Source organism: Amia ocellicauda, chromosome 8, assembly GCF_036373705.1.
Source record: "Amia ocellicauda isolate fAmiCal2 chromosome 8, fAmiCal2.hap1, whole genome shotgun sequence".
Lineage (NCBI taxonomy): Eukaryota > Metazoa > Chordata > Actinopteri > Amiiformes > Amiidae > Amia > Amia ocellicauda.
This window is the reverse complement of record NC_089857.1, coordinates 40,998,848-41,018,172: the sequence shown is the minus strand read 5'-3', so window position 1 is coordinate 41,018,172 and position 19,325 is coordinate 40,998,848. Positions and strand designations below refer to the sequence as shown.

The window sequence follows — 19,325 nt, the reverse complement described above, 5'->3', positions numbered from 1 at the left end:
CTGCAGACTTTTAGTCTTTCAAACAAGTGCAGGTGGTTCTCATTAGGAGCAGCATGCAAATGCAGACATCCACACACAAAAGGGCATTACTACAAACGATGACAATTACATTTGCATTTTACTTCTGATTGAAATTTACTTTACTGAGGGAAAAAATGCGTTATTTTCCCCCAGGATCTGCATTTGCTTTATTGAGAGGAGCTCTGATTACATCTCAGGGATGTGTTACCAAGGATAGAAAGACACTCTTTAAGCGGACAAATAATTCACATTGCAAAATAAAATGATAATAGAGGCAAGCCTGTAAGCAGCTGGTTCATCAGCATAAAGGCTGCATCGATGTACACAATCATTTTCATTAATAAAATGGTTGCTGACCTCTGTAAACCAGCAACATAGTGACAACTGGGGCATATTAGCTGGGAAGACCACGTAGACACAACTATTTTATTAAGTGATTAAAAGATCAATGCTATAACCTTGAGCATTTGACAAGCTATACATTGATTTCTTAGAGGATGTGCAGGAAACAACCATTCAGAAAAGTGAAAGTGTGTCGTGCAGTCCTGTTGACCTTAAAAATGTGAAATGCTCGTCTTGTGTGTCATTGGCAGGAAAGCTGCACATTAAACGAATCCTACGAAGTTTTGTTCGGCACTGGGGGCATAAATGATTATAACCCTCGGAGAACTGGCATCATTTTTTAAAATACATTTCCATTATGTCTGGGGACTTATTAAGAATTGCCCTTTCTGTTCCAAAACGGAGAACAAACAATTTTTGTGTGATGCATCTCCGTTGGATTAATGAAAGCGGCATCAAACTGGCCTTTAAGCGGCTGATGTATGGTCAGTATAAAGGTTGCTGCCTCGTTTGTACTCATCCACCTTTATCTCGCTGTTTATCCAGCTAAAGCGATCCCAAGTCGTCTACTTCACTTTAAATACTTAATTAACATTACTTTTAGGGAGCATCTTGTACATAGTGTCAGGTGGGAGAAGTGTTGGGAATTAGTGCCTTTTTTTATCTATTGTTAGTACAGTATCTATATATATATACACTCACCTAAAGGATTATTAGGAACACCTGTTCAATTTCTCATTAATGCAATTATCTAACCAACCAATCACATGGCAGTTGCTTCAATGCATTTAGGGGTGTGGTCCTGGTCAAGACAATCTCCTGAACTCCAAACTTTCTAGGGTTTACAAAGAATGGTGTGAAAAGGGAAAAACATCCAGTATGCGGCAGTCCTGTGGGGGCGAAAATGCCTTGTTGATGCTAGAGGTCAGAGGAGAATGGGCCGACTGATTCAAGCTGATAGAAGAGCAACTTTGACTGAAATAACCACTCGTTACAACCGAGGTATGCAGCAAAGCATTTGTGAAGCCACAACACCTACAACCTTGAGGCGGATGGGCTACAACAGCAGAAGACCCCACCGGGTACCACTCATCTCCACTACAAATAGGAAAAAGAGGCTACAATTTGCACAAGCTCACCAAAATTGGACAGTTGAAGACTGGAAAAATGTTGCCTGGTCTGATGAGTCTCCATTTCTGTTGAGACATTCAGATGGTAGAGTCAGAATTTGGCGTAAACAGAATGAGAACATGGATCCATCATGCCTTGTTACCACTGTGCAGGCTGGTGGTGGTGGTGTAATGGTGTGGGGGATGTTTTCTTGGCACACTTTAGGCCCCTTAGTGCCAATTGGGCATCGTTTAAATGCCACGGCCTACCTGAGCATTGTTTCTGACCATGTCCATCCCTTTATGACCACCATGTACCCATCCTCTGATGGCTACTTCCAGCAGGATAATGCACCATGTCACAAAGGTCGAATCATTTCAAATTGGTTTCTTGAACATGACAATGAGTTCACTGTACTAAACTGGCCCCCACAGTCACCAGATCTCAACCCAATAGAGCATCTTTGGGATGTGGTGGAACGGGAGCTTCGTGCCCTGGATGTGCATCCCACAAATCTCCATCAACTGCAAGATGCTATCCTATCAATATGGGCCAACATTTCTAAAGAATGCTTTCAGCACCTTGTTGAATCAATGCCACGTAGAATTAAGGCAGTTCTGAAGGCGAAAGGGGGTCAAACACAGTATTAGTATGGTGTTCCTAATAATCCTTTAGGTGAGTGTAATATATATATATATATATATATATATATATATAGACAGTGAAAGCCTAACGATACATGTTTATCTCCTGACCAACTTTCAATTAGATGTTAAATCCAATAAATCATCTAATCTCAACTTTAAAAAAGGTTTCCAATGGGCACGAGACAATTCTTGATATGTTTGAGTTAGAACTCCAGGTGAGGTTTACACAAAGAGGCCTGCTATATTAAAATGAGTAACCCTGACCGAGAGAGACTAGGCATATGCAGACAAAGAGCTAGCACAACAAGGAGGCCCAGCTCAGTCTAGTACTAGGATCATGATGACGTTATTTAGCGATTTGTTCACTTGTGCAGCAATTTAATGGGCAATATTTACACCGCAAATGCAAACCCACTGAAGAACACCTGCACACTAGCACTATGCTCATGGAAATGTGGTGGGGGCATTGCGTGCGAGGCGGGGGGGGCAGTTAACTCAAATGATGTTCAAACTCTTATAATTATCGAGAGCATACGGTGCGATCGGACCAATAATTCACATTCCGAACAACTGAAAAAACATTACGGGTTGCTCTGAAGATTTTTCTTCCCTCCCCCTACAGGACCTCAGCATACGAATTCCAACCAACTCTAGATGTATTCAATGGATTTCTTTATTATTTTCTGCACAGGCAAAAGGTATTCAGCAGCTTCTTCACATAGCGTTGAGATCCTTGCATTTTTGTTGAAAATCTATTTAGCCCAAGTCTTTTCTGTGCATGCTGGAGTGCGGCATTGCGAGAGATAACGAACAGCAGCGTTTCCTCCGAGCACCTTGGGATTTTGGCATTCTTTTATCAGAGCTCATTTGCATTCTTATTAGTATGCATGAAATTTTCACTGAACTTTAATACCCCAACCGCTGCATAATACACTTTAATGAGCATAAAAGTGAGCATGAAAATTAAAACTCACATTAATCACTAAATGCTACACTAAAGAAAGAGTAAGAGGGGGGGAGAGGAGGATGGGGGAGGGAGAAAAAAGTGACAAGGGCTTTCCAGCGAAACGCTTGAACGCTGCATGGAGCTTGCAATCTCTGGATCTCCACAGGCACTGAAAATGACTGATGTGCTCTCAGGAATGGTGCTGACATGAGCTACAGAACTAAATGAGAAATTCCATCAGCATGTACAGTAGGTGACCAGAAGGAATTAAAATTACAGAGGGCTTGTCAGCAGAGTGCATCCGAGAGATAGAGCACCCATAAATATTTATCTGTCTCCTCATTTGGGAGGGAGAGGTGAGCCGCGCTCTCGCAGGATGCTTCTGCCCCCGCCTCCTCGCCAGGAAGCAGGGCGTTCTGTGCTGACCAGGGAGAAGCGCTTTTTCAACAGACAAGACACGACCGCTCAGCTGTCAAATTAAACGTGCGCCGCACCGCACAGAAAAAAGATGCTCGCCCCAACGTACGCCCAAAAAAAAAATGTTCCGGGGTTTTACGGGTGCATTTGTGATAAACTCTGGCGTCTGAATTGTTAATGATCAAAGACAAAGACTGTTTATGTATTAGCATGTTTAACTCTCCTTACAGTGGGGGGCTTGATTATTTTTCCTTTTTGTTTTTTTCTTGTTTCTGCATCAGAAACCAGGCAAGCGTAAGCATCTGTCACTCACAACTTACACAATTATATAGCTCTGTCTTCGGGTTCTCTCTCAGGTTAGTGAGAGAGAGCAAACATGCCTAGAAAATACTGTTTGCATTTGTAATTTTATTTTATAAAGACTTGCCTGCTTCCTTTATTCCAAAGAAGTCTATACACGTATACACACACAAGAAATGTTAATGTTGTATACATTGTAAATATACATGTCTACAATACATAAACATGAACATAAATACTCAAACACACACACACACATCATTTGTAGCTTCAGTGGATGGGCTGTGCATTTAGAAATTCAATTTAAAAAATAAATGAGCGGAAAAGGAGCTCTCGATGATTACCCCTCCTTCACAGAATTAAGGCACAAATCACTGGGCAATATGCAATTCTGCATGGCAGCACAGCTTGATACAGATGGGCTCAGTCACAGCCAGTGGTTCAAGTCAGGCCAGTCAGAAAGTGTTAATGCGAGTCACTTTCCATTCCTGACATTATAGCACTCTTCTCGAAAATATTATTCAAGCTTTTAGTCTGTAGCATTACCATCCCATTCAGAGGGAATGCTCCCTTCTTGATATGCATATTCCTCTGGATTCCTTGCCTCCACTATCTTCCTTGCTCGAATGGTCTGCCCTGGAATAGAAAAAAGAAAAAACAGGGAAATGTTTTAAACATAAACTCCATGCAGAATTTATGATGATGCGTTGCTCCTTTGACAGCATGTGGCTTATTACCCCTAGCCCTGAGGCCTACCTCATAAGATACTCAGCTGTAATGTAAAAATCTGGTCCAGGCTCTATTTAAATACAGCTTTTTCTTCCCCCCACCAACAATATTTTATGTAAATTAAGGATTGGGATATAAAAGACAAAGGAGGTCAGAAATCTTTCAGGATGTGTGTGCAGATGTACTTAATGCCGAAAGGAGGACAGACGGGCTTCGCACTAACACTTGTGGGTGTTGGAATGGAGAACAATGCCGTGGAATCGGCATCTTTCAGAACCATTGATCATCTTTCTGATTAAGTTCTTAATTTAGGTCAGTCCTCCTTCAGAGTTGCACACAGGCACAACAACAAACAGACAGAACAGAGATTTCTGAGGAAAACATGCAATATTTCCCCAAAGAACCTCTTACTCTGAAATGCTTTCAAAGAGTAAACTTTCTGTGCCAAGCAGGCTGCTGGCGAGAGGTTTCAGCTTCCCTTCTGACATGTGCGGCTCTTGTACAAATATGGCCTATTACTTCCTTTTTATATCGTATGAGGGGGAAACCACAGACAGAAAACAAAATATATAACAGAAATATGCAAAGACACCATTTGTTTTGGAAAACAAACAAAGAACTAGCATGAAAATACATCCATCTAAATTTAAAAGCCAGATGTTTGAAAATTCACTTTTGAAGGATGATGTAGCCTAGATGGCCAATCACAGCAGCCACTAGCAGACCAACGTAGACGCTCAGGAATTCAGAAATAATGTCACATTAAGAAATTCAAAAGAAACATTTATTGTGTAATACCATTAATAACACGAAGAAGGATAACATCTTAATGCTACAATAATGGTTCCTTTCTGAGGCGAACAACATTGGAATAATGTGGTAAACAGCATTTTACAAAATCTTCTCCAAAATGTAACAGACTGAATTGCTCAAAGCTTTGTTTAAAGTCTGTTCTTCGCAAAGCACAGTTGTGCCTAATTCTCAAGAACTAGAAAATAATAAATTCAGTCTAACACGAAAAAAACGTTTTCCTCCTGGAATAAAGAAAAGAAAACTCACAGCATCTATAAAGATATTATTCTAGCTGGATTCCTTTATTCTACGCCGCACCTTCTGTAACTACATTTATTAGCAGGTTTGAATGGCCGAGATTCTGCACTGAGGAATCGTCGGGGCCGTTCTTGTGCCATTGTCACACGGAAGGCAGGATGAATGGTAACAATAACTAAATGACAGTGGCTTTGGGCTTCTTCTCGATGAAAGGGCTTTAATAAATTGGTCTTTGTGACAGTTGATCCAGAGGCACCAACCCCCCACCCCCAACTTAATCAGCTCCAGAGGCCAAGGTTGTGTGCTGGATCAGCAGGAGTCCTCCACAATATTGGGGTGCGTGTGTGCGTGCCCTGTGTACGGCTCTCAAGCACTTGCTGCAGAATTTACAGCAGAATAAATAATCAGGTTAGCCGCCGAATCAGAGGCGCACCACGAAAGATAAAGGGGGGAGGGGAGAGGAGAGGAGGGCTGCTCTGATGATGTCCTCATGAATATTTATTAGATCACACCTGTCTGCGCCAGATCCACTCGCGCTGTAGCCGGGCTGAGCAAATGGCAGGCAAATCCAATCTACTGTATGAAGCCACATCTGCATTGTCTATAATCCGCTTTTTTCTTTTCTTCTTTTTTTATGGCGCACGATGGATTCAATTATCTTCTGCTAACAAGCTACCGAGGATTTCCTCAGGAGCCAAGTTTTACCTTGTGGTTGTGATCAAGGAATTGTATCCGTTTTGCTTTATTTCACCTGCAAAATGAGAATAAATAAAGATGTTCCGAAAAGGTTAAGAGCGAGCGAGTTATCATCTCTGTTGTTTTTAAGAATCGTGAAGAATTTCAGAAGGATAGTTTGTGCTGAAATATAAATTTGGCCTCACTAATGGAAACAGCTTCACAAATACACTGACATTATTTGCATCTTTAGAGAATTTTGTTTTGGGATCACCACCATTTCCAATAAGTGCAAATACCTATAATGAATCTGAATTGACAGTTTTATGAAGACGGCGGAAGTTGAAGGACTCCCTCTTATCATCAGGTTGGGGAATCAGTAGCTAACACTACCCGCGTCTCCCTTCTTTTCTCTCCGATAAGATGTAGGAATCGTCTCCATGGTTACCAGAATCCTTAGGTAGCAGTTGGAATCCCTACCTATTCTAGAACACCGGCAGATGTGATACAAACTCGGCCTTCTAGACGGACACAACGGGAACCGGCCTAAAACAAAAGCTAAAGAAAACTAAATGTGTAGACTTAAATTCTCCTTCACTGGAAACTGTATTCCAATGGCAAATGCTTCAACACTGAAGTACAATCACTGACGTTTTCAATGACTTCATTTGTAAATAAAGCACTGACTTCTGTGTGTGTTAAAGAGAATTTTGACAACATCCTTCATCTTAAGAAACCCTTAATGTAAAAAACAAGCTCCATGCTAGTTTTAGAAGAAAACTCATCCATTCATGGTAAAAACACACAGTTTTATCTTTTTTTTTTGACAAATGGTATAGCTTAAGAACGGTAATGCATTCTTATTTTCTGATCTTAAATATAAATAATATATTAGTACATGGAATTATAATGTGGGTTAGCTAACTAGAAGGTTGCTGGCATATACTGTAAGCAAAGGCCAGAGATATGAGCACAGATCACAAAATGCTGAAACATTTGCTGATCATTAAGTGCAGAATACCAATAGTTGTTTTATTAGTATACATTTTGAAACAATAAAGGCGTATACCAGGACTAATGTGTATGCTGTGTTATTATACACGTTTAAGAAATATACCCAGAGTCTGGTATAAACATAGTATAAAATAGATGTTTTCCCAGTGGGAGCTCCACCTCCACACAGTATACACACACACTGTGCCACAACATATGTCCTCTGATAGATATCAGATGAGTACAAATTAAGATCTGAACAAGCGTAACAAATAGAAATGTAGTCGACGGCGGAGGAGAAGCAAGGTATCTCGCTGCCATAAATAATAAAAGGACACGAGAATGCAAACAAAAAGCATGTGTGTACCGGGATGATGGGGGGGGGATAAAAAGCACCCTAAAATGCTTGAATTACACATGAGCTCGGGATTGTTTTTTGCAGTTTCTGTAAAACATTCATGTGAACCAATCCACAGCAGTGCTGACAATGTGTACAGACAACTCTTATTTATAAGCCTTAAAAAAGTTATTAGCAAAACCAGCATCAGTGAGTCTTACAGCGGTTTCTTATCCGTTGTCACTGCTGACAGTGGCAGGGGAAACTAAATGAAATACAACAGGTTTAACTAATCTGTAGTCAAGGTATAAACTGTTTGGCTGGGAAGAATGAAAGCAGAACAATTAATTTATGTTCCTTTTATTTGACAACATAAATATATGTATTTTTATGCTGAGGGAACAAAAACATTGATGTGTTAAGACAGTATTAAAGTCATGATTTGGTGCACTGTATCCCAGCATGAGAGAGCTGTTATTGCTTTATCTGGAAGTCTTCCTTCTGCCTCACAAAAGGGCTCTTCTTTACACGCACAAATGTCAAAAATTTAAAATAGATAGAAGTTATTGAATATTTCATTTCACGTGCCCATGCTCATTGTATGAATTAAGCCCGTGCACAAAGCTGCCTGAATAAAAAGCATAAAACGGTGCATAAAAAGTGTAATATTAATTTTTCAATCAGTTAAATAATTAAGATAAAAATATTTTTGGGCCCGGAAAAAAAAAATCATTTTAGAATAATGCAAGGCCTCATGTCTGTGAGGCGCATGAGATATTTATTTGCACTTATTTATTATTTAAAGAAGAAAGCACCCCTTCGGATGGGTAAAAGGGTCTCAGTGGGCCAAAAAAAAAAAAATGGTTAGGACTAGCAAAAAGACTAAATTTTTTTTGCGAAAGACAACAACCAAAAATCAAACACTGTTTTAGTATTAAATACAATCAACCACCTATATTTAAACAATCAAGAAGCATTTTCAACATCTGTTTTTTTACTTGTGCTGAGAACAGGAAGTGTGGCTGTACACAAAGGGTTTACCCCTCATAGACGTATGGATTTAATTTAAAAAGGCATCGCTCTAACCTTAGCTTTAAGTAAAAAAAATGATGCGTCTGTTGCACACAATACAATCTTTTTGCAGTATTCTTCCTGTCGGCGTTACGCCTTGCTTAGGCTTTAAAGTGAGCACTGCAGGCCCAAGATAAACAGTACAGCCACTGATCCCAGGCGGCAAACAGCATGTTTTGTTTCTCCACAATATCCTCGTGTGTCATCACAAACTTAAATGTTTGAAAAAGGGGAAGGAGAAGGAGAGGAGGGGCAGGATGCCAGCACAGCGTTTCTGAGGCCTTGTTGTTTTGATTTGGTTAGCAGAAAAGCTTGGCGCAACGACAGCAGGATTCTCAAAGCTTTCTGCTAAACAGTGAAATTGGATTATTGTGTGAAGGTCTGAGAGTTTTAAGGTGCGAAGCGAGTTGGAGTCAACTGTCCTTAACGAGTCCATTACTCTGAGTGCGAGGCGAGGACTTGAACCCGAGTCCTCAGGGCTTTGAAACACACGCACTACTGCCGTGTGAAAAGACTGCTTGGCCGATAGGTAGTTGAGTTCGATTCATTTCAGTAAGGAAAGGAGAAATTAAACGCATATTTTATATAATCATACTGCTAGAAAATCAGCTTTATTTTCAAGTTGTTAAAATTGTATACTGAAGCAAAAAGCTTCATTCTAACATTGCCACAAAACTGTGACTGTTTCTTTGAAAGGTTCTATAAACAAATCAATTGAATCAAATGTAAGCAAATCCACTGCATTTCTATTAAACATGGAAATGTGTTTGTTCAATCACCAAAAAACAACAACTGTAGATTCAAAAGGACTGCAGGAGATTATCACACACGTGAGGGATGAAACAGTACTTAATTTACATGCAAGTAGAGCACCGTGCCAGTCTGGCTTCGTCCCTCAAATTCGCTTCTCTCTCCCTCCAACTCAGCTCTCCGTCTCTGCAAACTCTTGCGGAGATAACTGGACCGCAGCATCCCCTGGATTCAGTCATTGTTCTGCACAGCTCAATATTAGTTAGATCATTCATTATCACTACTAGAGTATCCACCTATAAATATTACACATGTTCGGTGTGTGATGTACTTTTTGTGGAAATATGCATTGGTGATAACTAACCTCTTAAATATAACAATTGAAAAACTGTGTCTTAATTGAGAAAATAACATTCTTGTAGGTGTTAATTAAAAATTAAGCATTGGAACTTAAAAAAAGATCACACTGACTTTTAATTTCAGATCAGAACAAACCCTATATAGGAAAAGTTGGGGATAAAAGAAAAGAAGAAAACTAAAATTAAAAGTTATTCTAAGAATAGGTTACAAAAATGTATTTTAAACAGAACACCAATCGACTTGATTTTAAACATATGAACCAAATCATTTACCACACTCGATTTGCAACATCACATTTCAATGAAATAGTTTATTTTCCAAGGAACTTTATCCAGAAATAAATTTTGTACAGGCTACCTTTAATAACATTACCTGCAGGAAGTACCGAGTCGTGATTTTTTTTAAACATAGCTTTAAAAAAAAAATAAGATTAGTTCTCTGAGGATTTGTTTTAGCAAATGCTTGAAATAAATAAATTGCATGCATATCAAAAACAGTTTGTACATTTCCCATTTGGTTGGGTGTTTGCGTCTATCTTTTTAATCTTTAATCTCTCCTTCATTGCTTATGGATTTTTCTTCTCCCCCACACTAATTTTTCTAAACTTGGATATTAAAAATATGTATCTGATAACTGCTTTTAGTGTGATGTCTGGTTTATTACCAACATATTCAAATATTTTTATTTGTGTAGAACCAGTTTATTATTTTATTTATACCACTATATATTTGACTTGTGTGGTGTGTTTTATTTTTTAATTTTAAGAGAGAAAAACAAGAAAGGGTAGGGCAGCTTCAGTACAGCAGCTAACCCACAACAGAACTTTTAAAGGATTGTTTCACATTTTAATTTGAGACCTTTCTCTCTTCATAACATTTAAATCAATTTAATTTGGAAATGCATTATTTAGTTTTCACAGGGCCAGATTTAATTGCTGGCTGTGGTCTGTTCTCTGGTCCTGCTGTGTGTTGAAATGAAGGGGGTGAGTGCATTTCAAGGTACGAGGTGTCAAGACCCTTCATTTGTACTCAGAAATGCATATTTTGGCGTACGTTGTAAATGTACAATAATTCACGATTTGAATCCTTAGTTTTCCTGTTCTTCAGTTGCTATGTATTAACTCAATGTTCCCCCACAGACAGTAACCTGCTGTAAAAGTTGATACAAGACAAATAATTATCTTTTTGTTTTTACCCCAGCAGTAGAGTCCTATTACTGTATGCACTTCAGTTAAGAGATCAATTTAGACAATTTCTGCTTGATTTCTGTCACCAAAGTCAGCAGGCAGAGAGCTGAAGTGTGCAACTTCAAACAACAATGTCTACAATACATTGCTTCTGAGCAGAGACAAACCTTTGAGCACGTGGTTTTAGTTTCCCCTCTACTTACTTTTGTTTTGATAACAGTCTTGGTTAAAAAGCCTTTTCTGCAATTAAGATTCACTCAAAATATTTGCATAGAGTCTTAATTGTATGTAAAGTGGCCAGTAATTGGAGAAATCAAATACAGATGTTCCTAAATTTAAATTGACTGCTATCAGTACACCTTATTACACGGTCTTCATCCCGGTTTTTATTTTTACACTGGCTTTAATTATTCGTGTTGTTCTCTTTATTTCCATAATACTGTAGGTTAATACAGCTGAGTGGCATCTCTCTCTTGATGTGACTATTCATCTGTGGTGACTAAGCAAAAAATGTGTTATAAAAGATATCAATTTCTGACAGGGAGTTTAAATAAATTATCTCTTCTATAAATTTAATGGAGAAACAATATCATTCCACGCTCCAGATTCCTATAATAGCTTCCTATTTCTGGTCAACGTGTACCTTATTACACGTAATCTGTAACACTGAGGCCACAGAAAACTGCAAGCCTCACAGTTTTCCCCATTATTTCGCTTCCCCTGCAGGCAGCCGCAGTTGATGGCCTTTATGAAAATATCATAAATTTAATCAGCAGCTGCAAATTTCATGAGACGTCCATCTTCCTTCTGAATTTCTAACGGTGTCAAAACAATCCGCAAATCTTCCCCTGATGATCCGTGCATTGAATTGTAAGTGTCGGCGTGGTTTTCTTTTTTTTACCCCGAGATCTGAATTTCAGCTACAGAAGAAAGACAACCAAAACAACAACAAAAAGAAGCGAAATGAAAGGAGCGAGTGGCACAAAGAGAATGGACCTTTACGGCAGTAGCACTGCGGTAACTAGCTACCCAGAGAAGGAAAGACGCGTGGAGCCATGATGCAGAAAAGGCCCCAGTCATTAAACTCCAAGTCGAGATGCGTTTGTGTCACTGTAATTAAAACAGGACAGGACTAAGGAACAGCCACTCGGAGGGTTGGTTTAGGACTGGGCAGCATGAAGCAGGAGGATGTCTGATGCTATACAACCCTGTCCATATGTCTTTTAGTGCCCATCAGTGGAAACAGACTGTAGCACGGGGTAAAATACAGTGGGACACCCGACATCACTGCTCTTCTCAACCTCCACAGTACTGTGCTGATCAAAACACTTGCTGATCACAATAACAACATCAATAAACAGGAATGGTCAGTTCTAGGTCGGCTGTAGTTTAAACTGAAGCAAAATTGATTTGAGATAACACCCAAGGAAAAAAGGACATCGCACAAAACTGTAGGGGACAATCCTTTGTGGGCAGAGACTTCTGACTTCTCACAACATGACTAATCAATCAATTAACTTAATATAAATAATAGTAAACCTTTAGACAGTCTTTGTTTATATCTCTGCACTATATACCCGCAGGAACCCCAAAAGAAAAACAACACAATAGCAATTGCAAACAACTCCATAGGCATCTTGCAACAATAAAAAAACATCTCCTTTGGACATGACCTGGTCAAACGTGAATGCGAGTTTGATTTAACGCGAGTGAAGAACAGATTACCTGTGACACAATTATCCAATTAAGACGACATTCTGCAGTACAGATGTTCACGTTGTACAATAGTCCCTCACTAAACGAAGGCTGGGGGTTTATACATCTGGGGTACTTGAGATGTAGATACCATGGCTATTGAAAAGCGGACCCCAAGAGAGCTCTGCACCGATTTCTGAAAAAATGGTCAAGCTTCAATTATATTATTATTTATTATACGCAAAAAGAGATTCAGACGAGCCAGTCCCGGAGGACCCTCTTCTGCTGCTTTTCACTCCAGTCCAGCTGCTGTCGGCCGCCCAGGCTACCTTAATGACCTCCACCTGTTAAAGAGCTGAAAACAACCACCGAGCTGGAAATGGCGAATTAGTCTGGATTGGCTTTCAGTCCTGCACTAGTGACACTGTTTACTTCAGATCTGGGGCGGGGGGGGGGGGGGTGGATGACGAGCTGTAGCCATGAAATCTTGGCAAGACCCTTTCATTTCCAGGGGGGCAGGTGGTGTAGAAAGGTGCCCCCCACGCCAGGGACACACACAGTCCTGGCTCAACTGTCTGCCTGCGAGATTGTCTGTAATGAGAGAAGACAGTCCACAGGCTGACTGTGTGGATTCATTTTACCATTGCGGTCATTAATGACAGAGGGAGACGGGAGGAGGGAGGGCGCTCTTTGTTTTGTGAAGATGCTCAGATGACCCAGACAGACCGTCCTGTATTTACAGAGACACGGCAGCACATTGTGTATCTGGCACAAACCACGGGCCACAAGACGAGGGTTCAATTGTTTACTTACAGTAAAGATCAAATGGCTTTTTTCTGCGTTTCGGTGTGTGTGTGTGTTTGTTTTGTGCTTCTACTACACACATCTTTCAGACCTAAAAGCATATTCAAGCCCCTCACAAATGTATTCTGAATTTATTATGGAAGGCTAAAACCGGCACGCTGTAACGCAGGGTCTGGGCAAGAGAGGCTTTGCAATTAAAAAAACAGAAAACCAAATTGGCTTCGGGAGAAGGGAGCAGGAAGATTGCCAGGACTGTGATGAAATGTCTCTTCCCTGGCCAGCAACACCATTATAATTATGAGCCCCAGAAAAAAAAAGATATGGATTTTGGATCAACATCAGCTAGATCTGCATCTGTGTCCACATACAGATATCCCTTTACCATGTGCTGCTGCACAGTCAACAAAACACAGACATTGCGTGTACTGTAAGCTCTAGCTGAAAAACACACGGTTCTCAAGCAAAGCAGCCGTCTAACTAGCTGGTGTCAGCTGATGTTACCCATGGCAGAGGCTGTCACCGCTGTTGTTTATTGGTTTGTTTATTTATTTCTCAGACTGACCATCTTCTTTATCAACAAATTGCAGGAGGGATATAAATGTCGATAAAATGTCAACATTTATCAGCACGGCTGTTTCCAGGATGTACGACAACTTCCAACTGCCTACGGATCTTCTTGCTAAAAATATTCCTGATCACACTACAAAGAAACCCTGTGAGACTTCTCTCTGACTGATGTTCGCTTTTGCATAACTGTAGACTGCTGGCATTTGTGTGGGCATCTATTTCAGTGCCTTGGAGAAAATTACAAATTATACAGATGATATGTAATTTTTTTAAAGTAGAATAACACAGTTAAGAGGAGGGGTGGGCGCAGTTCTTCAGATGGAGTCTAAATATTATGAAAACACACACAATTATCGGGGTATGTTTTCCCGGAACAGACATAACCCTCCCATCTGAGACGAGCCTTCAAAAAATTGACAAAGCATATGCCAGCGAGGGCCAGTCATCTGACTGCTTCATTTCTGCATGTGATTCATCCACTCTGCCCTAATTGGATTCTCTGTGCTCAGTGAATTCGGTGGCAGTGAATGAGTGATGCAGCAAGCCTGTCAGGTAAATGTAGAGCCAGTTATAGAAGAAATAATAAAGAAAGTTGCCTGATCATGTTTGTGCTCTACAGAAGATCCAGTTCCCTTACTAAATGCGCCGTTCCTAATGTCTGAGACGTCTGAATCGCCTTAACTCTGCCACCTTATGAATGTGTTATTCGTTGTTCTACACGTTGTCTGATTGACTGGTCTTGTGTTTACCGTCACAGCTTGGACATAGTTCAGTTTTCAATAAAATCCCTCAAGGAAAGTTATGAAGAGATGTTAACAGGTATACTGAACTGATTGCACCATCTCTACCTACTTCATGTTATTAATGTCCCATTATTATTGTCCCACACATTCTTTTCGGGTGAACCTTTCTTATACTTACAAGAGAAAGGTTTTTTTTAAGTATTACTTTGAATACAACAAAGCTTCTGCTCCCCCTGTTTTTGGAAAAACACTCACGGCTACAGATTCTTGCGGTGAAATTTTTTAATAAATCTGTGGCATTTTCAGTCAGCAGAAACTAACAATTTCCCTTGAAATGTGTAGTTATTGTGCCACTGGAGTAAATTCAGTAACCACAGTTACAACAACAGTGGTAAAACATATACTATACCTTGACGTTTCACAGCTTCTTGATTTCATAAAAGAAAACAGAATAACTCTACTTTAGCCTGATTGCCCAGAATGGGTAAAATCACAAATCTGTATTACACAGCACCGGGCTAATGACCAATTAAATCCACAACCCCGATTTAACTCGAGTCAAGTATCCACATTGGTAGGTTGTGATGAAAATCTTAGCGAGTATCCCTTAAGCAAGCCTCTAAGACGTATAATTAGGTCTCTTGAACCTGCCACTGGGAGGCACTTCAGAGTGATTTAAAATAGTCTCCATGCGTCTCCAGAAGCCCAAGAGCAACGCAAAGGCAGTTTTAAATGTAATAACTTCCTGATAATAGGAGTCTCGATTATAGCTATAAAGAGTCTATTTTGTTAAAGACACAATGCAGGAGGAAGTGACAATCCAACTTATGTGTGACAGAGGCTTTTTAGCCTATGGATAACAGAGAAGAGGGGGAAATGGTTTCTTGGACTCTATTGTTTTGTTCCACATGTACCCAACAACTGTCACCGTAAACAAGCAGGGACCAGACCGCCTCCCGCCAACTGCGGCTGCGGCAGCACACGTATGACCGCAGACACGGCTCACCTCCATCTCAAGAGCAGATGGAAACCAGGCATTAGTTGCCGTGATGAATCCCTTTTCTTCTCCCTGTGCACCCGTTCCCAGAGTGAAGCCGTTCTCATCCATCTGCTTGGTTAAGAAGACTAAAGCAGCCCAAGAGGATCGGAAACTAACAGGATCGGCGTGCCGGAGCCCCTGGGAAATAGCATCTAAACTCCATGTCTGAGTCTGTCTGTCTCATTTAACACCACCACCGTCTTGTTAATTTCCAGCATCTTAAAAAAGGAAGGAGAACACGGTCTGGACAGCAGAAGACATATTTGGCGTTTATTGGATTTCTTGTTTTTTTTTTATAAACCATGCTTCTTGAAAAATCCAGGAGCAAAAACAACCTCCCGCCTCTCAATTGCCAAGAGCACTCGAGCTATTTTTTTCTCTCTCTCTTGCCATTTTATTGGTGAGTATAAGGAGAAAGCAGATGTCTCATTGTGTCAGCAAGCTTTGGGGAATAACACAGTCGCATGAACTGTGCCCTCACCTTTGACCCCCTCCATGTCACATCAACAAAAATGTACGTTGACAATCCAGGACTGCTGCATTTTCAGTCTACAGATACTGTGCATTCCTGTCAGTGTCCAGTTTAACATACAGGCCTTATATAGGTTAGGTTTAACACCATGTGCATGTTTATTTATTTTCAAACACCCAGATACTTAAAATATGAACAGTTACAATTAACATATCCTTATATTACGTCACAGACAACAGTAGGAAGTGAGCTCATAATTACCCTATGGTATGATGATAACAAGACCAACAATCGGTTAATTTAATCCACAAAACATAAGTCTGTTAATGTGTATGTAGTGCTGGGTGCCGTGTGCTGTACTGTACTGTATGACCTTTCAACAACGCGAGTGAAGCAAATGACCTTCACCTTTGTGTATCCATGCAGCGCATATCAATACACAATGCATCATCCGATTCATCAACACAGGTCTGCAACAAGACGTGACCTCTCCCAAGCCAAATACAGTGCACTGAACCAAAACGCAGGGGAAAAAGAAAACGTCACTATCGTGCTTTTCATATTCGTCTGCTTGTGTTAAATAGTAAATGTACCACTGTGTGAAAACGTGAGTTCATTTTCATTGTTTCATACAAAAGCACACTTATAAATGAATATGGTGTGTAACCCTCTCAAAACAATGACTATGTTTGACAGACAGCTTAGGTCCCACAAAGAGCTGAAGTGCTGTGGATTTTGTGGGCCTCGATAGTGAGGACAGGAAGAAATCTGAAGCCTCAAATCAAAGATGCTCTCGTGCGTTGTCTGCCAACCTTTTCTAACTGCTTTAGAAATAAGACATACGTTCCAGAATAGTTGCGAAATAGTCGCACATTGGAGGACAGTGAAAATTAAATGTAAGTTTATTCATATTAAGCATGCAAATGAATATCATAACTACAGTAAATACATTGAAAAGGTATACAATCTGTACAGTCATTTCTGGCCTGAATTAAATCATACTTGACTTGTCGAACCAGTCAATTTGCCAAATCCAAACCCAATACCTTATAGCGGTTTTCCATTGTCTAAATCCAGAAAGCCCCTGGCATGGGAGATGCTCAAATTAAATGTAATTTTGCAAAAGGTTGGCATGTTGAAGCTTTGATTTAAATCTAGCCTTCGTTTTACACATAGCAAGCACACAAACTCAAATGCAATTCTGTAATTCGATGTTCTTTTATTCGGGTGGAAACAATCAGCCGAGACTAATTTGTATGTTCTGGACAGGATGGATGGGTTAAAGGGGCATTTGAGAGCAGTCAATAAGGAGCATGCTTGAATTCAACAAGCAAGTGCAAAGACACAAATGCCAATCTAAATAAACTGTCCTTTTGGTGAACACTAATAGAAGACAGACCCTGACAGACCCTCCGCATTCTGGAAGACCACGAGAACTAATCAAACAAATCAGGGAAACGGGCCTCCAATGATCTCCAAAGGTAACATTACTGTAGATGCTCAGACGTACTTACATCCAGCTTGAGCAGTAAATAACTCCACAAAGATATTTAAATGAAGAGAAGCTCTTTGTCAAAATGACAAAACACAAATATTTACTTTCCCCCTGGGCACAGAGTGATGAGAACCAAGTACACAAACAAGTATCTGAAGGCAAGAACTACTTAAAAAAAAAAACGTTTTGTGTATCCAACATAGACTTTTCCAATTTTAGGTGCTTAAATCATGATTTGAGGCGATGTCATCAGTCACATTTCTGCCAGACTTTACACCACAGAGGGCTATATGAATGCTGTCATCATCAGGGAGGGTCTTTGTAAGCAAGACTAGAAAGTATTATCTATCCAGTTAAATCTTCATCCTCAACAATGACTTAAACAGACTGCCCATTCAGCCTCCTTATATTTATCCATCCATACGAGCAGCCGTCTAGGAAAACAGCAATGGATACTTTTCGAAGGCTGTGATTACACTGAAATGTTACATTTCTTGGAACACAGACTAGACTATGTGAAGGTTGTTTGTTGTTGGTTTTGCTCAGGGACATCTGCACTAGGAAGCCATATTTCACAATTAGCTGGAAGTAGTTATTTTGCATGTGAGGAAAGTACAATTTCACTTTGCATTTCAATACTTTAAAGGGAACATTTCAAAAGCCAATTATATTATTATTCTTTATTATTGCACTAGGTACTATAGCTCTGTTAATGTTTGTATTTGTCTTTACTTTAATAAAAACAATGCAAATATACACACAGACAATTTGGTAATTAATATCTTCCCGAAATATTAGTACTTTTCATTATTTGAAAAGGCTTTGCAGATCTGCATCTAATAATAATTGTCAATTACAAGAAAACTGACATCTGCTATGAGTTGGCAAACAAGTCATAATATTTCTTATTGAATATTGACTTAAATGAAGAAATATACTGCCTTACACATACTTATTGATTAATAAAAACCCTCTTCATAAAAAAAGAGCAGTGTCTATTGTGGAGCTATTTGCCTGCAGATTTTTCCATACATGTTAGATTTGTAAATTGAGAAAAACACCTAAAATTAGAGACTGAACAAACAAGTAAATAAATAAATAAATAAACCTGCTTTTAGTGTTCACTGTAATGGTTTGTCTTATGTTAATTACAGCACTATTGGCACCGAGACAAATGCTGTATTTTCTTAATTTTGCCCGTGGGACAACTTGTGGCCGACTGTGACTACCAATCTGGAAGATACAACAATTCTTTGCGATTTTTCCTTTTCATTTTTTGGTTTAAATACAGTGTGATGACACCGTACCATCTGCTATTGCATTAAAAAGGAGTGGTTGTGAATTCATAGTTGTATTCGCTTTTGGAACTGCCTCAAAGAGGAATTGAATAAAAGATACTTGTTTAGACAATCTGACAATGGAAAGATGCTGCCTTCTGGAATACAAACAACGGTGCAGAGATTCAGATGCAGACGAAGCTGTTTTATATTCCACAAACTGCTAAGTTCTGCAAAAGGTTTAGCTGAAGAAAAACCCTGCAGCAGATTTTCCTTTCCTGCTTTAAGCAAAACAATGG

General features: G+C 39.7%; 1 protein-coding gene across 1 annotated transcript in view; it reads right to left on the bottom strand.

The window, feature by feature from the left end:
- The window catches only part of ndufaf2 (NADH:ubiquinone oxidoreductase complex assembly factor 2), a 35,890-nt gene that overhangs the window by 7,372 nt on the left and 9,193 nt on the right, over window positions 1-19,325 (bottom strand). Inside the window, exon 2 of the mRNA XM_066711423.1 lies at window positions 4,330-4,419. Within this exon, the coding sequence (XP_066567520.1) occupies window positions 4,330-4,419 (90 nt within the window). The remainder of the gene's footprint in view (window positions 1-4,329; window positions 4,420-19,325) is intronic.